This window comes from Leptinotarsa decemlineata, unplaced genomic scaffold (genome assembly GCF_025532065.1).
Source record: "Leptinotarsa decemlineata unplaced genomic scaffold, Ldec_3_MD MMD2_tig00003798_RagTag_RagTag, whole genome shotgun sequence".
NCBI classification, from domain to species: Eukaryota; Metazoa; Arthropoda; class Insecta; order Coleoptera; family Chrysomelidae; genus Leptinotarsa; species Leptinotarsa decemlineata.
In genome coordinates this window covers 2,464,371-2,485,836 of record NW_027412596.1, presented here as the reverse complement: position 1 = coordinate 2,485,836, position 21,466 = coordinate 2,464,371, and the positions used below count along the sequence as shown (strand labels likewise).

The 21,466-nt window shown below is 35.0% G+C and overlaps 2 protein-coding genes across 2 annotated transcripts in view; one reads left to right on the top strand and one right to left on the bottom strand.

Moving 5' to 3' along the window:
* The window catches only part of LOC111506355 (monocarboxylate transporter 9), an 82,910-nt gene that overhangs the window by 29,422 nt on the left and 32,022 nt on the right, over positions 1 to 21,466 (bottom strand). Inside the window, exon 4 of the mRNA XM_074178467.1 lies at positions 3,091 to 3,351. Coding sequence (XP_074034568.1) covers positions 3,091 to 3,351 — 261 coding nt within the window. The remainder of the gene's footprint in view (positions 1 to 3,090; positions 3,352 to 21,466) is intronic.
* LOC141483638 (uncharacterized) overlaps positions 1 to 21,466 on the top strand; it is a 565,103-nt gene that overhangs the window by 514,574 nt on the left and 29,063 nt on the right. The gene's annotated exons all lie outside the window — the stretch shown is intronic.

The following is a 21,466-nucleotide window of genomic DNA, read 5'->3' as shown; positions in this document are numbered from 1 at the left end:
TGAGAACTTTGACCCATATATGTAAAAATGAATTTGGCTTTGGATGATGTCACTTCGTGAATCATTTCTTCGGTGAAATGTTCTGTGACATGTTTTGGAAGCCATGATTTGAAAGAAGTATTATTTTCCTCATCCAACAAAACTACCTGAATGGATTTACCATATCGCGTGGACAGCATCGACATCTTTTCAATTTTATAACCTTTATCAATAGTCAAAGATATTAGAGGCCTCTGCTTCATAGCCCCAGTTTGTTGAATTATTACAGAATTGGTCTTTTCGATATTGTATTTCAAATGATCCATTTCGAATATAGTGGAATTATGATATGGAAATAGTAAATATGTTCACCTGGATTGCTGTGTATACCCCTCACATGATACTCTCTGTTACTTTGCAACACTTTCACTCATCTATTCGACTACGTTGAATTATTCAAACTAAATGTGGAACAGTGATCCTTCGAATATTTATAGAACTTGGTTAAAGGAGAGGAAGAAGCTTCTGTACCACAAGCTGTACTCCAAAGTAATCTTGTCTCCGTCGTGTGACGTAGTTGAAAGTAATTCAAGCTCAAACACAAAACACCCTCTCAAAGTCACCTACGATGTGTCGTGTAGTTTCTAAACTTCAAGAAAGCCGCGTAACTGGCTCGAGTTCATTTGAGGTCAAAGTCACCTTCTCAAAAATATGGCGAGTGGATGGAGGTCACTCAAGGTCAAATCCAAAGCACTGCCTCAAAGTCACCTTGCCTGAATTGTGTGACACAGGTCAAGGTCGTTCACGGTCAAACTCAAAACACGTCCTCAAAGTCACCTTGGCTACTTTGTGTGACGTATGTAAATATTATTCCAAGGTTAAAAGTGGGGGAGCGGTTTCGAAATCGACATAAACCAACTACTAATCTTACATGCCTTCAGAAGTTTATATATCAAAAAATGTAGAATGAGATCTATGAACAGCGACAAAGATCCTATTCCAAACAGCAGCAGTTTGTTGACACTCTACGTAATAATCACAGGTAGACACTAGATGAATATTAGGTATCCACTTACAAATAGGAAGCAAAATAAAGTAATACAATAATTATTACTATCGGTAACAGGACGGTAGTCAATTGGGTTGACATGAGTGATTTTTTTCATATTCATACAGTTGACCGTCGGGTAAAACGATGGTTTCGAGCTAAAAGGCGGGACAATCGCTGCCCAGATGCATATTAAAAATCTAAGTTAGTTGAAAGATTAAGTTATAGTCATCTTATGAGGATGCCAACTTGGCTAACGGAATACACTTCGAAATACTTCTGGTGTGGAAAAAGTGTTTTTTGGCGTAAAAGAAATTGATTGGAAAGGCTCCTTATAGTGTTTTTTGCGCTTATCGCTTACGATGTTAATATTCTGCTTGACGTGAGTAACTTTGAGTAACTCCCGTCAAAAAGTCAAGAATCCATATATATATATATATATATATATATATATATATATATATATATATATATATATATATATATAGATAAGTACTCTTTGATTATTCCCATATTGATATATTGATTTCAATTTAAGAGCCACCGGTATACAGCTGTTTCAGCCTATTGGGCATCGTCAGTACCGGGCAGGCGGTCCTCGATTGAAGACAAAATGAGAAAAAACCAAGAAAGTGCTTGATAAAAATAGCTGCGTAAACGCAAAGCGAAACATAAGTGGAATCACCTATTGGTGTGACACCCAATCAATATGGGAATGATCAAAGAGTACTTATCTATTTATTTTTTGATTTTCATGGAATTATTTTCCAGCAGCTTGACTGCATTAACCTTTCTAGATTATATATATATATATATATATATATATATATATATATATATATATATATATATATATATATATAACAGAATAATTAGTGACTGGATTAACTATAAATCGATTTAATTCGTGAGGTTGCAGTTGACATTGTCAGCCAAAATTTTTATCAACTGTCATTTATTAATGTTTTTCTATCTGTTTTTGAACCATTTTATATTTTATTCTCACGTTAGTAAGTTCTCCATATTTATATATTTTTTACAAGATATATAATCTTATTATTGTAGTTGTCCTGACGAAGGTGTGAAATATACCGAAAGCTTGACATATAACAAAGAGTTTTCTTTGTAACAGCCCAGCTATTGACTGCAACCTCACGAATTAAATCGATATATATATATATATATATATATATATATATATATATATATATATATATATATATATATATATATAGAAATACGGAATAATGTTGGGGATGCAGTCAAAAATTGCTGGGCTGTTGTTTAAAGAATACTCTTTGTTATATGGTCGAGCTTTCGAGAATGTTTATTCCCTTTATCAAGACATTAACTTGAGGTTATATTAAAAAGTCGAAAATTTCACTGAGAAACACAAAAAAGTCCTTTTCATTATGTAGAAAAGTGTCACACATTAAAATTTTTATGGTTTAAAGAAAATATATATATAAACTTTATTCAGAAATAACATTTAGAGGATTTGAAATTTTAAATTTTATTTTAACGGCCATGCATGGCACTTACTAGTGGCGTGGTAGCAACGTGGTAGTAAGTGCCATGCATGGCCGTTAAAATAAAATTTAAAATTTCAAATCCTCTAAATGTTATTTCTGAATAAAGTTTATATATATATTTTCTTTAAACCATAAAAATTTTAATGTGTGACACTTTTCTACATAATGAAAAGGACTTTTTTGTGTTTCTCAGTGAAATTTTCGACTTTTTAATATAACCTCAAGTTAATGTCTTGATAAAGGGAATAAACATTCTCGAAAGCTCGACCATATAACAAAGAGTATTCTTTAAACAACAGCCCAGCAATTTTTGACTGCATCCCCAACATTATTCCGTATTTCTCCTTAACTAGTCAGTCAAGACTACCCATCGCTTTATATATATATATATATATATATATATATATATATATATATATATATATATATATATATATATATATATATATATATATATATATATATATACAAATTTCACGTATTTTACTATTTCATTGTTTTTTATTTATTTTATTACAGGCCAGTACTTACCAAGCTTTTTTGATGTCTTGTAATTTTTTCGAAGATTAAATGTTGCAACAGCAGGGAATCCTAGTAAAGTTATAGCTGACTGAATACATAATGTTTTCCAAAATCCAAAATTCTCAACGAGGTATGTCATTATCATTGAACAAAGTATTAATCCAATTGATATAACCCCATGTAGGATTCCCATTACTACACTATATTTTCTGTCAAAGTGACTGTTGAGGACTGAGTATGATGTTGGGTCCAATATGCCATAACCAATCCCTGTGAAATATAATTCAGACTAGTGCCATTCTTAGTTCGCTACGTCTCAGCCCAAGATAGGCCATTCTGTTGGACCCAATGATCACTTCACAGAAATGGAGAGTGGTCATTAATCAATGCTGGCAGTAGATAAACTAATGAGAGCCGATGGCAACACCGCCTCATGGAAAATACCAAGTGAATCTGGGGAAAAGTCAGGCTTCATTTTGCACATTTTTGTCCCGACATGGTACTCTCCATAAGACAGATGCGCAAGATTTCATACACGCCAAGGTGAGGTTTAGGCGAATTGGATAAATATAACAATTGACAAAAATTCTCTTCGTTATAACAAAATTTAACATGTTTTCTTTCGAACCTTATTTGAACTATAAGGGCCGCGACGGAATGCAGGGTTACAGGTTATAAGTAATACGAGATAAACATTGAGAGGAGTCCATTGCATGTATTCAAATGGTACACAAATGATGAGAAACAAGAGTTAAAAAAATGAATTCTTGTTGCTTGTAACTATCCACTGGAATTCAAAATCTAAATATTGTACAATGTTGCATTCATTATGTGACGCTGAAACTGAAAAATACACCAACAGTTATTATTTAGGTCTAATTCAAGTAAGAAAGACACTGAAAATGCTTAGAGGCAACTGCTTTGATCGGTCAATTTTTTATAGCTTGTGCCTGTATTTCGAAGTTACGTATGACAAGAAAGTTATCACTTTTTGCCTATTGCTAGTAAGTTTTGCATTTCGTTATGGCCTTCACAGTATATGACATTGCCGTAACTATAACTGAAAACTAGGTGGGAAATTACGTTGGTTAAAAATAAATTCTGCCACCCACCATTGCCAGACCTAGCTGTAAAGCTTGGCTCAACTCTGAAATGAATGCAAGGTTATTATCTACTGGCGTCATGCTGGACGGATGTTTGTGAGGTACCGAAAACAGATGTATGGAGTCAACACATGACATTTAACATGAGAACAGACTGATATGCCTCACACATGAGCATGCCTTGCACGAACTTTCACATATTTAGATACGATGTAATAATTTGAAATGCTACACTACATTTTCATTTGAAATCTAATTTGATTACAAATTTGAAGCATCGACGTGACCTCAACTGAAAAGTAGGTATGCCCTCACCTTAGCCAATTTATCCCCCCATCAATGCCAGACCTGATAGTGAAGTTTGGTTTGACTTTGAAACTAAATGCAAGGTTATTCTCTGCCAATGTCATGCTAGGCGGAGGTTTGTGAAGTTTCCAAAACAGATGCGTAGGGTCAATACATGCCATTTCGCAGTAGAAATACTGATATTTCTCACACATATACCTATGCCTTCCTTTCACGAACTTCAACATATTTCAATACAATCTATCATTTTCAAATGCAACACTATATTGCAAGATCTGATCATAGAGTGTGGTTTGACTGTGAAATTAAATGCTAGATATTGGCAGAGAGGCATACAGTTACAACACAACATTTCACAGTGGAACAGACACATACTTTTCACACTCCCATATATAATCCACATGAACTTTTACACATCGCAATTCACGTGTTTTAATTTGGAATGCAATTTTTTGAACTCAATTTTATCCAAGATTTAAACCATATGACATAAGCGTGTCTTGAAGTGAAAAGTAGGTGTTCCCTCACATTGGCCTGAAAACTGATTTCTACCTCCACCATTTCAAGATCTGATTATTGAGTTGAGTTTGATTTCGAATTTTAGGTTCATTTCTGTCGACGTTCTGCTAGATGGCGTCTGTGAGCCTTCCCAAATGAATGCATATAGTAAACACATTTTTTGCACATACAAACGCGTGTGAACTTTTAATGTTGTGTGATGAAGTATCAATGCGAAATGCAACACTATAAATTACAAACTCACATTCAATTCGATACATGGGATTGAATTCGGCCATATATTGACACCATTGGTCTGTGTAGGCTGAAGAATGCGAACACAAGTATCTTGAAGAATTCATTTCAGTTGAATTTTTTCAAACCAATGTTTTCTCACTACAAATTAAAGAAACTATGTGCTATTTCATATTGATTTTTCTATTCTCTCAATCAGTATCACGGGTACGTGCCAGATGAAAAAAGCATTTCACTATTGTCCTGTAAGTGTTTCAGGCTAATATATCAACATAGAAATTAATTTATTTTCTGATATTCCATTATTCTATGAGACATATATTTATATATATATATATATATATATATATATATATATATATATATATATATATATATATATATCACGACAAAATGAAAATAATTCCAGCTAGTCATAGAATATATAAATATATAAATATGGAGAACTTACTAACATGAGAATAAAACATAAAATGGTTCAAAAACAGATAGAAAAACATTAAATAATGACAGTTGATAAAAATTTTTGGCTGACAATGTCAAGTGGGAAAATTTTGAATGATACTCGAATTACTAGATCATTCATTTTCTTTATCATATTTCAGTATCAGAACATTTAATGAATAAACGAACTGATATTGATAGTCTTAGCAAAATTTACACGTACCTACTGAAATATGATGAAGAAAATAAAAGATCTAGTAATTCGAGTATCATTCAGAATTTTCCCACTTGACATTGTCAGCCAAACATTTTCATCAACTGTCATTATTTAATATTTTTCTATCTGTTTTCGAACCTTTTTATATTTTATTCTCACTTTAGTAAGTTCTCTATATTTATATATTTTCTACAAGATATATAATATTATTATTGTAGTTGTCCTGACGAAGGTGTGAAATATACCGAAAGCTTGACATATAACAAAGAGTTTTCTTTGTAACAGCCCAGCTATTATATATATATATATATATATATATATATATATATATATATATATATATATATATATATATATATATATAATAGTATATAATAGTATATATATATATATATATATATATATATATATATATATATATATATATATATATATATATATATATATATATATATATATATATATATATATATACAGTGCTCGATTTCTAGAAATTGAGGTACCGGAACTACAACCTGCCGAGACTTACCACCCACCCCCTTCTATTATATATCATTCCATCACCACAAAACAGTGTTTGCCTGTGTAAAGAATTAGGTTCTTGAAAGGAAATAAGAAGTCTTTATAGAACTCAAACTTCTTTTATTAACATAAATAGAAGTAGAGCAATACAGCGTTACTTTTTGTATTCGGATTCTTTTTAAAATACAGTCCAAAACTTTAACTTGTTTTCATCGTATTTCTTTTCTCTTGATCTCTCCTTACTTTTGACAGCTAGCGCTGAGTGGTGTCCAGAAACAAGCCAAGTGTCAACGTTCTTTTCTGGTTGAAACAGCCGGAGAGGAGGTCCATTTATTTTTACAAACAACAGGCCAGACACCGTTGTAATTTTGAGTGACGATCTCAGAGGTGTTATTATTAAATTCATTTGAGAAAACCCTCTTTCACATTCACTTGATGAAATGGCAACCGAGTTGATCGATTGCTCGAGCCGACAGAGGCTGTCTGGTAACGTTCTGGAGTAGATATATTCTCGGAAACCCGTTATTAACTGCCTTCCATTAAGCTTAAACCTGGAAGCAAGTTCCCTCATTTCGTTTTCTCCGAACGTTATTGGGATGTCTTCAGGCCAGTTTCTAGTGTCCATAACTTTGAAAGTTTCTGCTAACTTAGTGTCTTTTTCATTTAATAGTCTCGCTTCGATAGACGTTTTCAGTGCTCCGTAAAATATTTCCGGGTTCATCGGTTGGTCGTTTACTCGACCAGCTTTTGTTTGGAGAGGAACACTGAAAAAAGACAAGTTGTCAACTGCTTCTTGGGCCACTACGATTTGCAATTTTCTATTTGCATATCTCAAATCTGCGTTGCAATGCTGTAAAGCTTCACTTAGTTCTGAAAGCTCTTGTAAAGCGTCAGTCATCAAACCCAGGTCTAATATGAGATTTGTATCTGTGATTTTGTTGAGGAGGCCTGAAAAAGTACTTCTTTCTTTGTTGTCTCTAGTTGTATCATTTGAAGGATTTGAATCTGCTTACTCCTGAAACAGATTTAATAACGTCTGAAACTGACAGCTCAAGTCTGTGGTTTGCACAGTGCCAGACAATAATAGAAGGGAATTTTCGACAAAATAACGCCCCAATTCCTTTGTGTTTTCCGAGCATGGTAGCAGCACCATCACAAGTTAAGCTTGTCAAGTTATCGCTTAAAAACTGCTCAGATAACCCTTTTGAATGAAGGCAGTTCATTAAAGAGTCAAATACTTGTTCAGCGGTAACGCCATCAAGTTCTACCAGATCCAGAAATACGTTAGTGGAGCCACACATATCAGTTTTTTTCAAAGAACACCGGACGTATACAATCAAACTTGACTTATTACTTAAGGAAGTGGATTCATCAATTATCAGACCAATTTTTGTCTCATTCTCAATAATTTCACTTACAAATTTTTTCTTCATTTCCTTACTGATGTGCAAAGCAATGTTAGCACAAGCTTTGTCAGAATGTAAAATGCGACCCATGTTAATCCCGTTAAGTTCTTGCAAATCTATTTCTGTTTCAAAATCATTAAAGGATTGATTTTCTTTAACAACCTTGTATGCCGTTCGAAATATTTTTTCGGTCACTTCTTTTTCCTGGGAACGCTGTTTGAAGATATTTTTCTCCAATGCTCCGTCTTTAGCTTCGGATAGAATTTTATCTGCTGCTTTATGGCCAGCACTCTCTTTGTGGTCATGAATTTTTTTCCTTAATGAAGTTTGTTTTTTCTCTTTTGTGTCTCCATAACTGTCTATCTCACCATTTGCCCATTCTTTTGAAATTTTCATACCTGTTTTTTTTACAGATAAGATCCCAACTTCCTTACAAGTCCTACATCCTAACATTCCATTTTTAATAAACAGTCAGTCATACCTTTTGCAAAATTCTGTTTTTTGCGAGTTATTCCAACAATCTGGCAAGTCATTGTTGCATTCAATCTGCTGTTCTTTTTCTTTAGTGGGTTTCACATTAATTTCAAATCTGGTTACCTTTTCACTGGTAGAAGATGGTTGTGACGTCGATGAAATCTGTTGTTCATGGTTGTCTGGACATGCAACAGTTCGTTTAAGTCTTTTACTGTCACCCGAAGACGAAAAGTAATCTGTTAATTTTTTGTTCATTTTACTTCACAATAAACACTTCACTAACTTCAATAGACCACTACTACTGAGCATCTGAGCGAATGCGTAATACGACACGTCGACACAGCCAAAGGGGCGGGTCTATACGTCGCTGATGGAGGAGAGGGAACATGCGAGGTGGGAAGTTAGTAATCGGGCGAGTCTATATGCCACTGACGGAGGGGAGGACGCATGTGGAGGAGGAAAGATTAAGAGGCTTCTGGCGCATTTTAAAAACTGTGGGCACTTCGAGATAGCTTCGTGATACATTTGAATTTGAATGTTTTATTATTGATTGCGAGGTAAACTATAATAAATCATATATTTTAAGAATTTGATGTTCAACAAATTTTTCTTTATTATCAGTATTTTAATATTAATATATGTTACAAAAAGGATTTGAAGCTTTATAACTTGTATTTACTGTATGCGAGCGCGTTCGACAGCTGGTCGTGCTATTATCATCAAAGTTTTACTCAAACAGTTTGAGTAGCGAAAATCCGTAGTGCTGCGGATTTTTGTATAGAATTTATTGAAAGAGGTAGAAATTCTCAATATTCACTATTTATTTTACTGTAAATTCATTACCAAATCATTCATCATATTTTAGATTTTTTATTTGTGATAAAAATGTCATTTCTCATTTATTCATTTCTGCTCAGTCACGCTTCGATTATTTTTGTGCCGTCAGTTTTTCAAATCTGCAATTTCAAACTCAAATCCGAAGTTTCCTTCTTAGTGCCTCAAACTGCATTACACAACGCGATTTCTGTTAAGGCGTCCATACCAAATCATTCGAATTTGAAAATCTACCATTTTAAAATATATCTAGTGACAAACAGCAAAACTATGCACTATATACTATACTTTCAATTTATAACATACCCACATTTCTGCATTCAAGCTGAATGGAATAACGCATTATTAGTTATTATGTTATTATTATCCTAACTAGTACGGAAACAGTAAGTACATTTCCGCACTCGACAGCATTATCCGAAAAAGCTGATTTTGGGTAAGTACCTAGTCGAATGTGGGAAAGTATGAGTTCAGGTCAAGTATTTTTCTACACCTGAAAATGTCATGAAGCGCTGAATAAACTTTCATATGCAAAACAATTCCTGATCTAAATTGCTTGTAGATATAGGGTGATCCACGCACACGTACGCTTGTACAAAAAACATACAAAATAGGAACTTTTTCAAAAAATTCTCCATTTGTTTTATAGGATTTCTGCACCACGAGAATCTAGTTAGAATATCATTCATCATGAAATGCAAGTGCAGCGTTGCCCGATTGTGGGCTGATCAACATGATATCCATTGAAAGTGTTGGTATAAACCTGGGCTCACAAATACACTATTCACATCAGGTGTACACAATTGCATAGCCGCGCCGCTTGACGAAGTTTTGTGAAAGTAGATGGTGTATCAGCTATGTCTATATGGTGTAATTGTCGGCCCAACCTGAAATTCACCAAACGTCTTACCTTTTAACGTGTTAGGAATCACACGTTGAAAGGTAAGACCTCGTTAATCCTTAGCTCGCACAAGTTTCGACTTCTGAGGGTTGTCGTTCGTAGGGGTGCGACAGCTGGTTAACGGAAAGACGGATTTTGAACAGATTTTTTTAAAACATGATAACATGTCCTTACAACCCTATATAGAGTGGGAAACGTTGGTGAGCACAAAACCGGGACGACCGACGTTTCCAAGGGCTGACCAGAGCACAGGTTATTTTTGAGTGGGTATTTCAGTCAAATCTCTGTGGGCTATAGAAACCCTATTTTCTGCTATTCACACTTTCGGAAATGTATTTTTTCCTTTATCAAGAATATCTACAAAAAGTATGACGCAAACATTATATAGTAATAAAATATTAAAAAAGACTCACCAAAGTTAGTTTAAAATATAACAAAATGAATGAAGACAAAATGTGAAGAACCAAGAAATATCAGTGAAATGCCACTGTGAAACATCATGTGTTGACCCTACACATTTGTTTTGGAAACTCACAAATATCTATCCTGACTTTCACAGAGAATAACCTTGCATTCAGTTTCAAGGTTAAACCAAATTTCACTTTCGGAATTTGCCATGGTGTGGGGAGAAACAAGTCTAAGTGAGACAATACCTACTTTTCAGTTGAAGTCACGTCAATGTCATCTACTATATTGCTCCAAATTTCTTATAAAGTTTATTGATGCATGTCTACTTTTCGGTTATAGTTACGTCAATGTCAATATACTGTGAAGTCCGTGACGGAATGCAAAAGTGCAATCAGCAAAAAGCAATATTTTTTGTTACACGTGACTATGAAATATAGGCACAAGCTTCAGAAAATTGTCTGATGAAAGCAGTTGCCTCTTCTGATAATTTTTATATTCTAACCAAACCTCAGGATTTTTCCCAATACAAAAATATTTTTTTTTAGAATATGCATTCTGCAATTCAATTTCACTCTTTCAACGTTTCACCTACATCAAATAGAACTTAATGATTGTTTTTTCATTTGTCATTTGTTATTTTCAACAAAACATAATGAATACAACATTGCGCAAGATTCAGATCCTCAATTTCATTTGATAGTTACAAACAACAAGAATTAATTTTCTAAAATCTCATTTCTTATAACTTGTGCTGTATTAGTTTGTTTCATGTTGCTCCATTTGAATGCATGCAATGAATTTTTTCAATGCTAATAATATCTAAATGATTCAATTGAGGTTTGAAAGGAAAAATGTCGAGGGTAAATTTTATTATAATATATTCAAAATATATAAGCTAACATAATGAATAGCTAGTAGGAGGCTGAGGCCGTCACTCAACCTACACCCACTATTCGAACGTAACCTTGAATGTTGTGGAATTGGCCGTGGTGGTAGTATTTTTCTCGAGAGAATTTATCTGCTTGAAGCTGGAATGATTCTGCAACCATGTTAGAAATCACACGTTAAAAGGTGAGACCTCGTTAGTCCTTAGCTCGCACAAGTTTCTCAACTTCTGAGAGTTGTCGTTCGTATGGGGGCGACATCTGATTAACGGAAAAACAGATTTTAGAACAGATTTAGACGTCACACCCCCACCATATGTCCTTGAACATGGGCGTTGACCTTGATATTCGGGCTTTTGGTATGTGACCTTGAGGTTTATATTGCTTCGGTGAATTCAAATGAAACCTCATAGATTTACTTTGGATTTGAAGTGGTGGGGGTTTGTGTCATTATAAGATCAATCAATCAAAACGTTCAGTCCGCAATAGGAGCCAGCGTTGAGAGGATGCACGATAATCCTCTGAACGTCATTTTGAGATCGAGACATTCTGCAATAACTACTTACTAACTTTTTCTCTGTCATAAAAAATGAACCACATTGTTTCTTTGAAAGTTTTTGTAGTGAAATAGGTACACTCTAATGTTGGAGATATGAAAATGATGAATAATTATATCTTGCTACACAAAAATAATAAATTACTACTCAATTAAATTCATTTTTCTCAATTCAGATATTAGGTTTACAATATCCCTAGTATGTTTAAATCACTATCTTCCCAATATCTTATCCAGGCATCATCTATTTGAGAAATATATGATTTTTTGTTGGTTCTAGGAACAACTTCCTCAGCGGTGAAATTATATTGATGTATTACAAGGATTTATTGAAGTTAACTTTTCCATCAGGTTTTTTGCGGCCATCAATCAACAATAAAATATTATAATATTGTATAAGATTTTGTTCAGTGAAACCTTCAGGTTTACATTTAGTGAGAAGTTGCTTCAAACTATCAGTTAATTCGAACGCGTTTTCATCAATCTTCAGAACATTTTCTTCAATCGAAATAGACTTTTTCCTATAGTATTATTCACTATCTTGTATAATTAGACTATAAAACTTCTCTTCAGGTGGAATATTCATGTTGACTTCACGAAAAACTGATTGATTACTGACGTTGTTGTTATAACCGCTTACTTGCACCATCCAAACCAATTAATCTTCCATCATGAATCACAATCACAACACGAATCATCATAACCATCAACACGGATCATAATAATCACCAACATGGACCTTATCAATGAGTATGATTCAAGAAAAAGTTCTTCACCCATCTCACAACAATAATATAATAGTTGAATGAACATTTATCATTCCTATATCTGGAAATTACCAATGAATATTTCATCATGGATCATAATAACCACCAACACGGATCATCATAACCATCAACACGGATCATCATAACCATCAACACGGATCATCATAACCACCAACATGGATCTTATCAATGAGTATGATTCAAAAAATCCTTTAGTCATCTCACACACCTACCGTAGAATATCATATGGAAGTATCAGTTAAAATAATGAAATTTTAATTCAGAGGAGAAAGTGGAGCATGTGGAAGAGAGGGGAAGTGTAGTTTTGATTGGTGACATTGTAAATACTTAAAGTATGTTTGAATAATACGTATTACGGATAAAACCATGTTGAAAACATATTTGCATATATCTATTCTGATAATAAATGAAAAAAATTGTTGATTGTTTTCCATCAATACCAAGCATTCACATGTCAATATTAACATAGTTCAGTTTAAACAGAGCCATTAAGGGAAAAATAACACAAAACAGCATCGTGGAGTACGAGTGTATGTTGGTGTATGCTGGAAACACACTACTATGATGTCTACTATGGATGACTTCATAGCATCGGGTTGGTGAGAGCAGTATATGATGAATTGTGGTTATTATGGAAGCTGCCAATCATTGGGTCACTCATAGCTTTACCATAGTAGCTACGTTGGAAGTTTTCATATGCATAGTAGGCTAATGAGTCTAACTTCTTGTTGAAATCTGGATTCCAACATTCATATGGGTATACTCAGAGATCGAATATAGTTAAATATTATTATTACTCATATGTTTTTTCTTACATCCTTTGACACACTCTCAGATTGGTTGGTATTTTGGAAGCCGATAATAATATACTGAGGTATTTCCGGGCTGTTGGTTGTTTTCACGGCCCATATATCTGAGGTTATATCACGAAGTGTGGATGATTCATAAAACTCCCATATACGATAGGTCCCATTCACTTTAGCACTATTACCTCTTTTATTGATGCGCTTCAGTAGTTTTAGTTTCTGGTGGTCTTCCAGCACAATATGTCTGATTCTCCATTCTATTTTACTCATTTCCAATTCTGCATTGAATTTCCCAATGAATGAATTTTTGAACAAATGCGAAGCTATGCGCAACATAATTGGTATGCCTGAGAAAGTTCTCCCTACACTCTCCACCATACGTGACATCGGATGAGCTTGACTCGCACGTAACATGGCCTTGAGCATGATCTTGAACGTGTGATGCGAAGTTCGACCTTGACCTTGGATTACAACATACGATTTTGAGATGCGTCAGACCATATGATAACATGGGTGTGGGTAGACATCAGAACCGGTATTTACAACCTTCTTCTTTTGTAGAAGTATATGTTTATATTATTTATGACTACCTTTATATATTTCACAGTCACTTGGGTTGAATTATGTTCTATATATATATATATTATATATATATATATATATATATATATATATATATATATATATATATATATATATATATATATATATATATATATATATATATATGATGTGTTGTTCTTCCGGGTGTTCATCCGTTGGGTACTATTCGATAGTCGACGTTTCGCCATCATCTCAGATGGCATTATCAAGACGAGTTACTGCTTCGCTTCGAGAGGTGATGTTAGGTTCTTCTTGTGGTGTTTTTATATGGTTTCTCTTGCGTAAGTTGTATGGATTTGTTACCTGTTTTCCTACCTGACGGTTGTTGATGGCTTTTGGTAGTTCTCCTACCTGTTTTTCTACCTGAGGGTTGTGAATGGCTTCTGGCGGTTCTCCTACCTGCGATGGTTCATTATCAATTTGTGGTTGTCTTTGGTGGTTGTTTTTAATTATTGATTTCCAAATCCTTGGGATGTTTAGTGAGTCATCCCTTTTGTTGATGAGGCCTTGCTTTTCGATTTCGATTGCTTCCCTGATTTGTCGAATTCTTGGGTTTTGCACCTGTGCTATCTGTTTCGTGGACTCAAAATTAATCTTGTGACCTGTTTGTAGATGGTGTTGAAAGAGGGCAGAGGAGGTTTGTTTTGTTCTTATCGAGTTTTTGTGCTCCTGGGTTCTGGCAGATATACGTCTGTTGGTCTGACCGATATATTGTTGTCCACAGTCCTCGCATGTGATGCTATATACTCCATTAGTGTGAAGTTACCCACAACTTTTCATCCACAGTTTATGACGAAGGACAATCGAACAGGGTTTAGAATGAGATTTGCGAACAGTGTTGCCAGATTGCAAATATTAATAATTTTACCTATATTTTGATGTTATCATTTTAAAAATATGATATATTATTGAAACATGTCGAATAAATGAGTCGGCATTCTACATAAACTCATTATATCAGCCAACTGTCCGTATACAAGCAGTAATACCGAAAAAAATGTAAAATAAGAGTAAAATATTATTCAGGAAAAATTCATTCGTACCGAAACAGGTAGCGAATGAAAACTGGAAAAGTAGTTGCTCGGTAAAAATTTTATGACTTGTAAAAAGTATGTCATTTGAAATATCCTGCGTTAAACAATACCGAATGCCCAGGAGAGACATCCACAAATTATCAAATTTCTCACTGATCAAAAATAGTTTGTTGACGAAAATTTCAGGATTATTTCAGTGAAAGCAACAAATTCGCGTACCATTCGTTCCTTGGGTGCGAAAAAAAATACTTCCATATATTCGGAACTGAATTACTCAAAAAAGTCAAATTTCTCACTTATCAAAAATAGTTTGTCGATGAAAATTTCAGAATATATTCTTCTAAAGTATATCTTTCGACGTGCTGAAAAAGATTTGCGTACCATACGTTCCTTGGTTGCGAAAAAAAATAATTCCGTATATTCGGAACTGAATTACCCAAAAAAGTCAAATTTCTCACTTATCAAGAATAGTTTGTCGATGAAAATTTCAGAATATATTCTTCTGAAGTATATCTATCGACGTGGTTGAACAGATTTGCGTACCATACGTTCCTTCAGTGCGAAAAAAAAAGTTCCATATAATCGGAACTGAATTACCCAAAAAAGTCAAATTTCTCACTTATCAAGAATAGTTTGTCGATGAAAATTTCAGAATATATTCTTCTAAAGTATACCTATCGACGTGCTACAACAAATTTGCGTACCATTCGTTTCTTGGGTGCGAAAAAAATAGTTCCATATATTCTGAACTGAATTATTCAAAAAAGTCGAATTTCTCACTTATCAAAAATAGTTTGTCGATGAAAATTTCAGAATATATTCTTCTGAAGTATATCTATCGACGTGCTGGAACAGATTTGCGTACCATACGTTCCTTGGGTGCGAAAAAAAAAATAGTTCCATATATTCGGAACTGAATAACTCAAAAAAAGTATAATTTCTCTCTTATCAAAAATAGTTTGTCGATGAAAATTTTAGAATATATTCTTCTAAAGTATATCTTTCGACGTGCTGAAAAAGATTTGCGTACCATACGTTCCTTGGTTGCGAAAAAAAATAGTTCCGTATATTCGGAACTGAATTACCAAAAAAGTCAAATTTCTCACTTATCAAGAATAGTTTGTCGATGAAAATTTCAGAATATATTCTTCTAGAGTATATCTATCGACGTGGTCAAACAGATTTGCGTACCATACGTTCCTTGGGTGCGAAAAAAAATACTTCCGTATATTCGGAACTGAATTACTCAAAAAACTCAAATTTCTCACTTATCAAAAATAGTTTGTCGATGAAAATTAAAGAATATATTCTACTGAAGTATATCTATCGACGTGGTCAAACAGATTTGCGTACCATACGTTCCTTGGGTGCGAAAAAAAATACTTCCGTATATTCGGAACTGAATTACTCAAAAAAGTCAAATTTCTCACTTATCAAGAATAGTTTGTCGATGAAAATTTCAGAATATATTCTTCTGAAGTATATCTATCGACGTGGTCAAACAGATTTGCGTACCATACGTTCCTTGGGTGCGAAAAAAAATACTTCCGTATATTCGGAACTGAATTACTCAAAAAAGTCAAATTTCTCACTTATCAAGAATAGTTTGTCGATGATAATTTCAGAATATATTCTTCTGAAGTATATCTATCGACGTGTTCAAACAGATCTGCGTACCATACGTTCCTTCGGTGCGAAAAAAAAAGTTCCATATATTCGGAACTGAATTACCCAAAAAAGTCAAATTTCTCACTTATCAAGAATAGTTTGTCGATGAAATTTTTTTTTTCGCACCGAAGGAACGTATGGTACGCAAATCTGTTTGAACACGTCGATAGATATACTTCAGACGAATATATTCTGAAATTTTCATCGACAAACTATTTTTGATGAGTGAGAAATTTGAGTTTTTTGAGTAATTCAGTTCCGAATATACGGAAGTATTTTTTTTTCGCACCCAAGAAACGTATGGTACGCAAATCTGTTTAACCACGTCGATAGATATACTTTAGAAGAATATATTCTGAAATTTTCATCGACAAACTATTTTTGATAAGTGAGAAATTTGAGTTTTTTGAGTAATTCAGTTCCGAATATACGGAAGTATTTTTTTTCGCACCCAAGGAACGTATGGTACGCAAATCTGTTTGATCACGTCGATAGATATACTTCAGAAGAATATATTCTGAAATTTTCATCGGCAAACTATTCTTGATAAGTGAGAAATTTGACTTTTTTGGGTAATTCAGTTCCGAATATATGGAACTTTTTTTTTCGCACCGAAGGAACGTATGGTACGCAAATCTGTTTAGCCACCTCGATAGATATACTTCAGAAGGATATATTCTGAAACTTTCATCGACAAACTATTTTTGATAAGTGAGAAATTTGAGTTTTTTAAGTAATTCAGTTCCGAATATACGGAAGTATTTTTTTTCGCACCCAAGGAACGTATGGTACGCAAATCTGTTTAACCACGTCGATAGATATACTTTAGAAGAATATATTCTAAAATTTTCATCGACAAACTATTTTTGATAAGAGAGAAATTATACTTTCTTTGAGTTATTCAGTTCCGAATATATGGAACTATTTTTTTTCGCACCCAAGGAACGTATGGTACGCAAATCTGTTTCAGCACGTCGAAAGATATACTTCAGAAGAATATATTCTGAAATTTTCATCGACAAACTATCTTTGATAAGTGAGAAATTTGAGTTTTTTGAGTAATTCAGTTCCGAATATACGGAAGTATTTTTTTTCGCACCCAAGGAACGTATGGTACGCAAATCTGTTTAACCACGTCGATAGATATACTTTAGAAGAATATATTCTGAAATTTTCATCGACAAACTATTTTTGATAAGTGAGAAATTTGAGTTTGTTGAGTAATTCAGTTCCGAATATACGGAAGTATTTTTTTTCGCACCCAAGGAACGTATGGTACGCAAATCTGTTTGACCACGTCGAAAGATATACTTTAGAAGAATATATTCTGAAATTTTCATCGACAAACTATTCTTGATAAGTGAGAAATTTGACTTTTTTGGTAATTCAGTTCCGAATATACGGAACTATTTTTTTTCGCAACCAAGGAACGTATGGTACGCAAATCTTTTTCAGCACGTCGAAAGATATACTTTAGAAGAATATATTCTAAAATTTTCATCGACAAACTATTTTTGATAAGAGAGAAATTATACTTTTTTTGAGTTATTCAGTTCCGAATATATGGAACTATTTTTTTTCGCACCCAAGGAACGTATGGTACGCAAATCTGTTTCAGCACGTCGATAGATATACTTCAGAAGAATGTATTCTGAAATTTTCATCGACAAACTATTTTTGATAAGTGAGAAATTCGACTTTTTTGAATAATTCAGTTCAGAATATATGGAACTATTTTTTTTCGAACCCAAGAAACGAATGGTACGCAAATTTGTTGTAGCACGTCGATAGATATACTTTCGTTGAAATAATCCTGAAATTTCCGTCAACAAACTATTTTTGATCAGTGAGAAATTTGATAATTTGTGGATGTCTTTTCTGGGCATTCGGTATTGTTTAACGCAGGATATTTCAAATGACATACTTTTTACAAGTCATAAAATTTTTACCGAGAAACTACTTTTCCAGTTCTCATTCGCTACCTGTTTCGGTACGAATGAATTTTTCCTGAATAATATTTTACTCTTATTTTACATTTTTTTCGTTATTACTGCTTGTATACGGACAGTTGGCTGATATAATGAGTTTATGTAGAATGCCGACTCATTTATTCGACATGTTTCAATAATATATCATGTTTTTAAAATGATAACATCAAAATACAGGTAAAATTATTAATATTTGCAATCTGGCAACACTGTTCGCAAATCTCATTCTAAACCCTGTTCGATTGTCCTTCGTCATAAACTGTGGATGAAAAGTTGTGGGTAACTTCACACTAATATATACTCCTTGGTTTTCTAGGGAGATTCTCTCTTTCGGTCTGGGCAGCCAACTGGATATCGTTTTGTGTGGTTTGTAGGTTGTCCGAATGTTTTTACGTCTTAGTATTCTCCCGATTTTGTCGGTCACACCTTTGATATAGTCACACCTTCGAGTTGATACAGCTCCTCCCGAGTCCACTTCACTACTCCAAACGAGTAGAGTAAGATTGGAACGACAAGCATATTTGTTGCAGCAACTTTGTTCTTTCCCAACAGTTCCGATAACCAGATCTGTCTTAGTTTGTGCTGATACTTACCGCGGAGAGAGTTTTTCACGAGCTGCACATCCTCTCCGTAGTCCCCGCATCGTCCTCTTTTGAGATGGACCATTGCACATTTGTCTATCCCGAATTTCATCCCGATAGCATGCGTGTACTCTTCCACCACCCTCAAGGACTAATGGAGATCCTTCTCTCCAGAGGCATGAAGTTCAAGATCATCCTTATACCATCGAGTGTTTCTGAGCGCAACGGATAATGGCAATAGTGAGATGCAGAAGAGAAGGGGACTGAGGGAATCACCCTGAAATACACCCCTTCTGAAAGTGACCCACCCTGTTTGGACTCTTGCTTGACCAGATGTTATGGTGAAGCGAGTTCGCCAAAGTGGTATCAGTTGTTCAATGCATCTCACTATTTTGTCGGGTACCGCAAGGCATCTGAGCAACTGCAAGATGATCTCATGCGAAATTGTATCAAATGCCTTATGGTAATCGATCCAGGCCATAGAGAGGTTACGCTTATATTGTATCGAGTCCTGCGTTACACATCTATCGATGAGCAGGTTCTCTTTACATCCAGCGACTCCTCTCTTCGACCTTCTCTGCTCACATATCCGTTCGAACACTCGGTCAACTGCGGTGAGTATTCGTGTGTATAAGATGCTTGTGAACAACTCTCTGTTGTAAGCTTCGAACTGCGCTAGGGCTTTAGTGCCTAAGTTGAGTGGCTGCGGGTGTTCATATATATCCTTCCAGAAGGATTCCACCTGATCAGCGGTCGGCGGATTATCCACAACTCGTGTAGCTCTTGGAATAAGCGAGAAGGTTTCTCGCGGAACCTAAGGTTTTCCGCGATACTTCTCGCTCGCCTCACTAGTGACTTCTTAGCAGCCACTAGCATTCGCATCCTATCAAGGCAGTGCTTGGTCACGCCTTGACTTAAAGTGTGATGGATACGTCGTAGTTTGGCGGCTATTCGTCGCACTGCGGGCGTGAAAGGCCTGTCGGCCGCCCTGTAATCCATCACACATTGGATACGAGACGCATGTTGTGTCGCCGACGTGATCTTAGCCTCCATCTTGTGTACACGCCATTCAATCTTCCGGACCGTAAGGCCGGGATTTGGTCCTTTCGATTCGGAAACTGATTGGACGACGCTATACACGGCGGTGTTGATTTGCCAGATGTCAGCCTCTTCTGTTACAACACTATGAACCTCCGCATCCAAACAAGCCAGTTCTTGTGGCTTCAGGGGCCTAATTCTGTGGAGCGCCCTGCGTGTTCTCTCACTTCTACCACTTCGTTAGCGGACTGGGAAGGAGCTAAATAGCCCTGGCGCCGAAGATAAGATAGGTAATCCCTTAGGTTTTGGGCGGAAAAGGCGGCATGCTCCGGATGTGTTTCACACCACAGAACATGCAATCTCGCCATGTACCCTCTTCGCGAAGGTTCACTACTCTCGTAGCAATGCATAAGGCTATCTCTTAGCTCATGCGTCCACTCAAAACACGTCAGTTTTCATTGCTAGGGTTGTCATCAGTAGGCAAATCATCGTTATGGATGATATTATTATATTTTTTTTTCTACTGTAGTGTGCGCTGGTGAGGTCCTATCCCCCGAAGCCCTGATACATTCGGGAGGGCGCGCCAGCATTATCAACCAATGACCACTCCCCACACCGTGGGGTAAGTGATAATTGGGTCCGAGAATCATGTGCTCTGAGCAAGCGCAGTGAGCCGAGAATGACAGCCTACTGCATCTGTGCGGATGAGAGGTCTGCCTTAGTGCGGCAAGCCGGTATGATTTTAAGATTCGAGAGTAGAGAAGACATCATTCCACCAAGGACTCCAATAATCAGAGCAACCATCTTGACAGAGTGATCTGTCTATTATTCTATTATTATTATTATTACTATTAATACTTCCCATAATAACCATATAACGTAGACTACATATTCATTAAGGTCAGTCGATTATTCTGCGAAAGTTAATCCTTCTCAAACCGTGTTATTTATGTTACCAAAATATCACTTGAATGAAATGTATAAAAAACACTTGTATATTTTATTCATACACTGGTATATTTTATTCATACAACCGGTTTCGGGTTTGACTTCATTATCAAATATAAAACT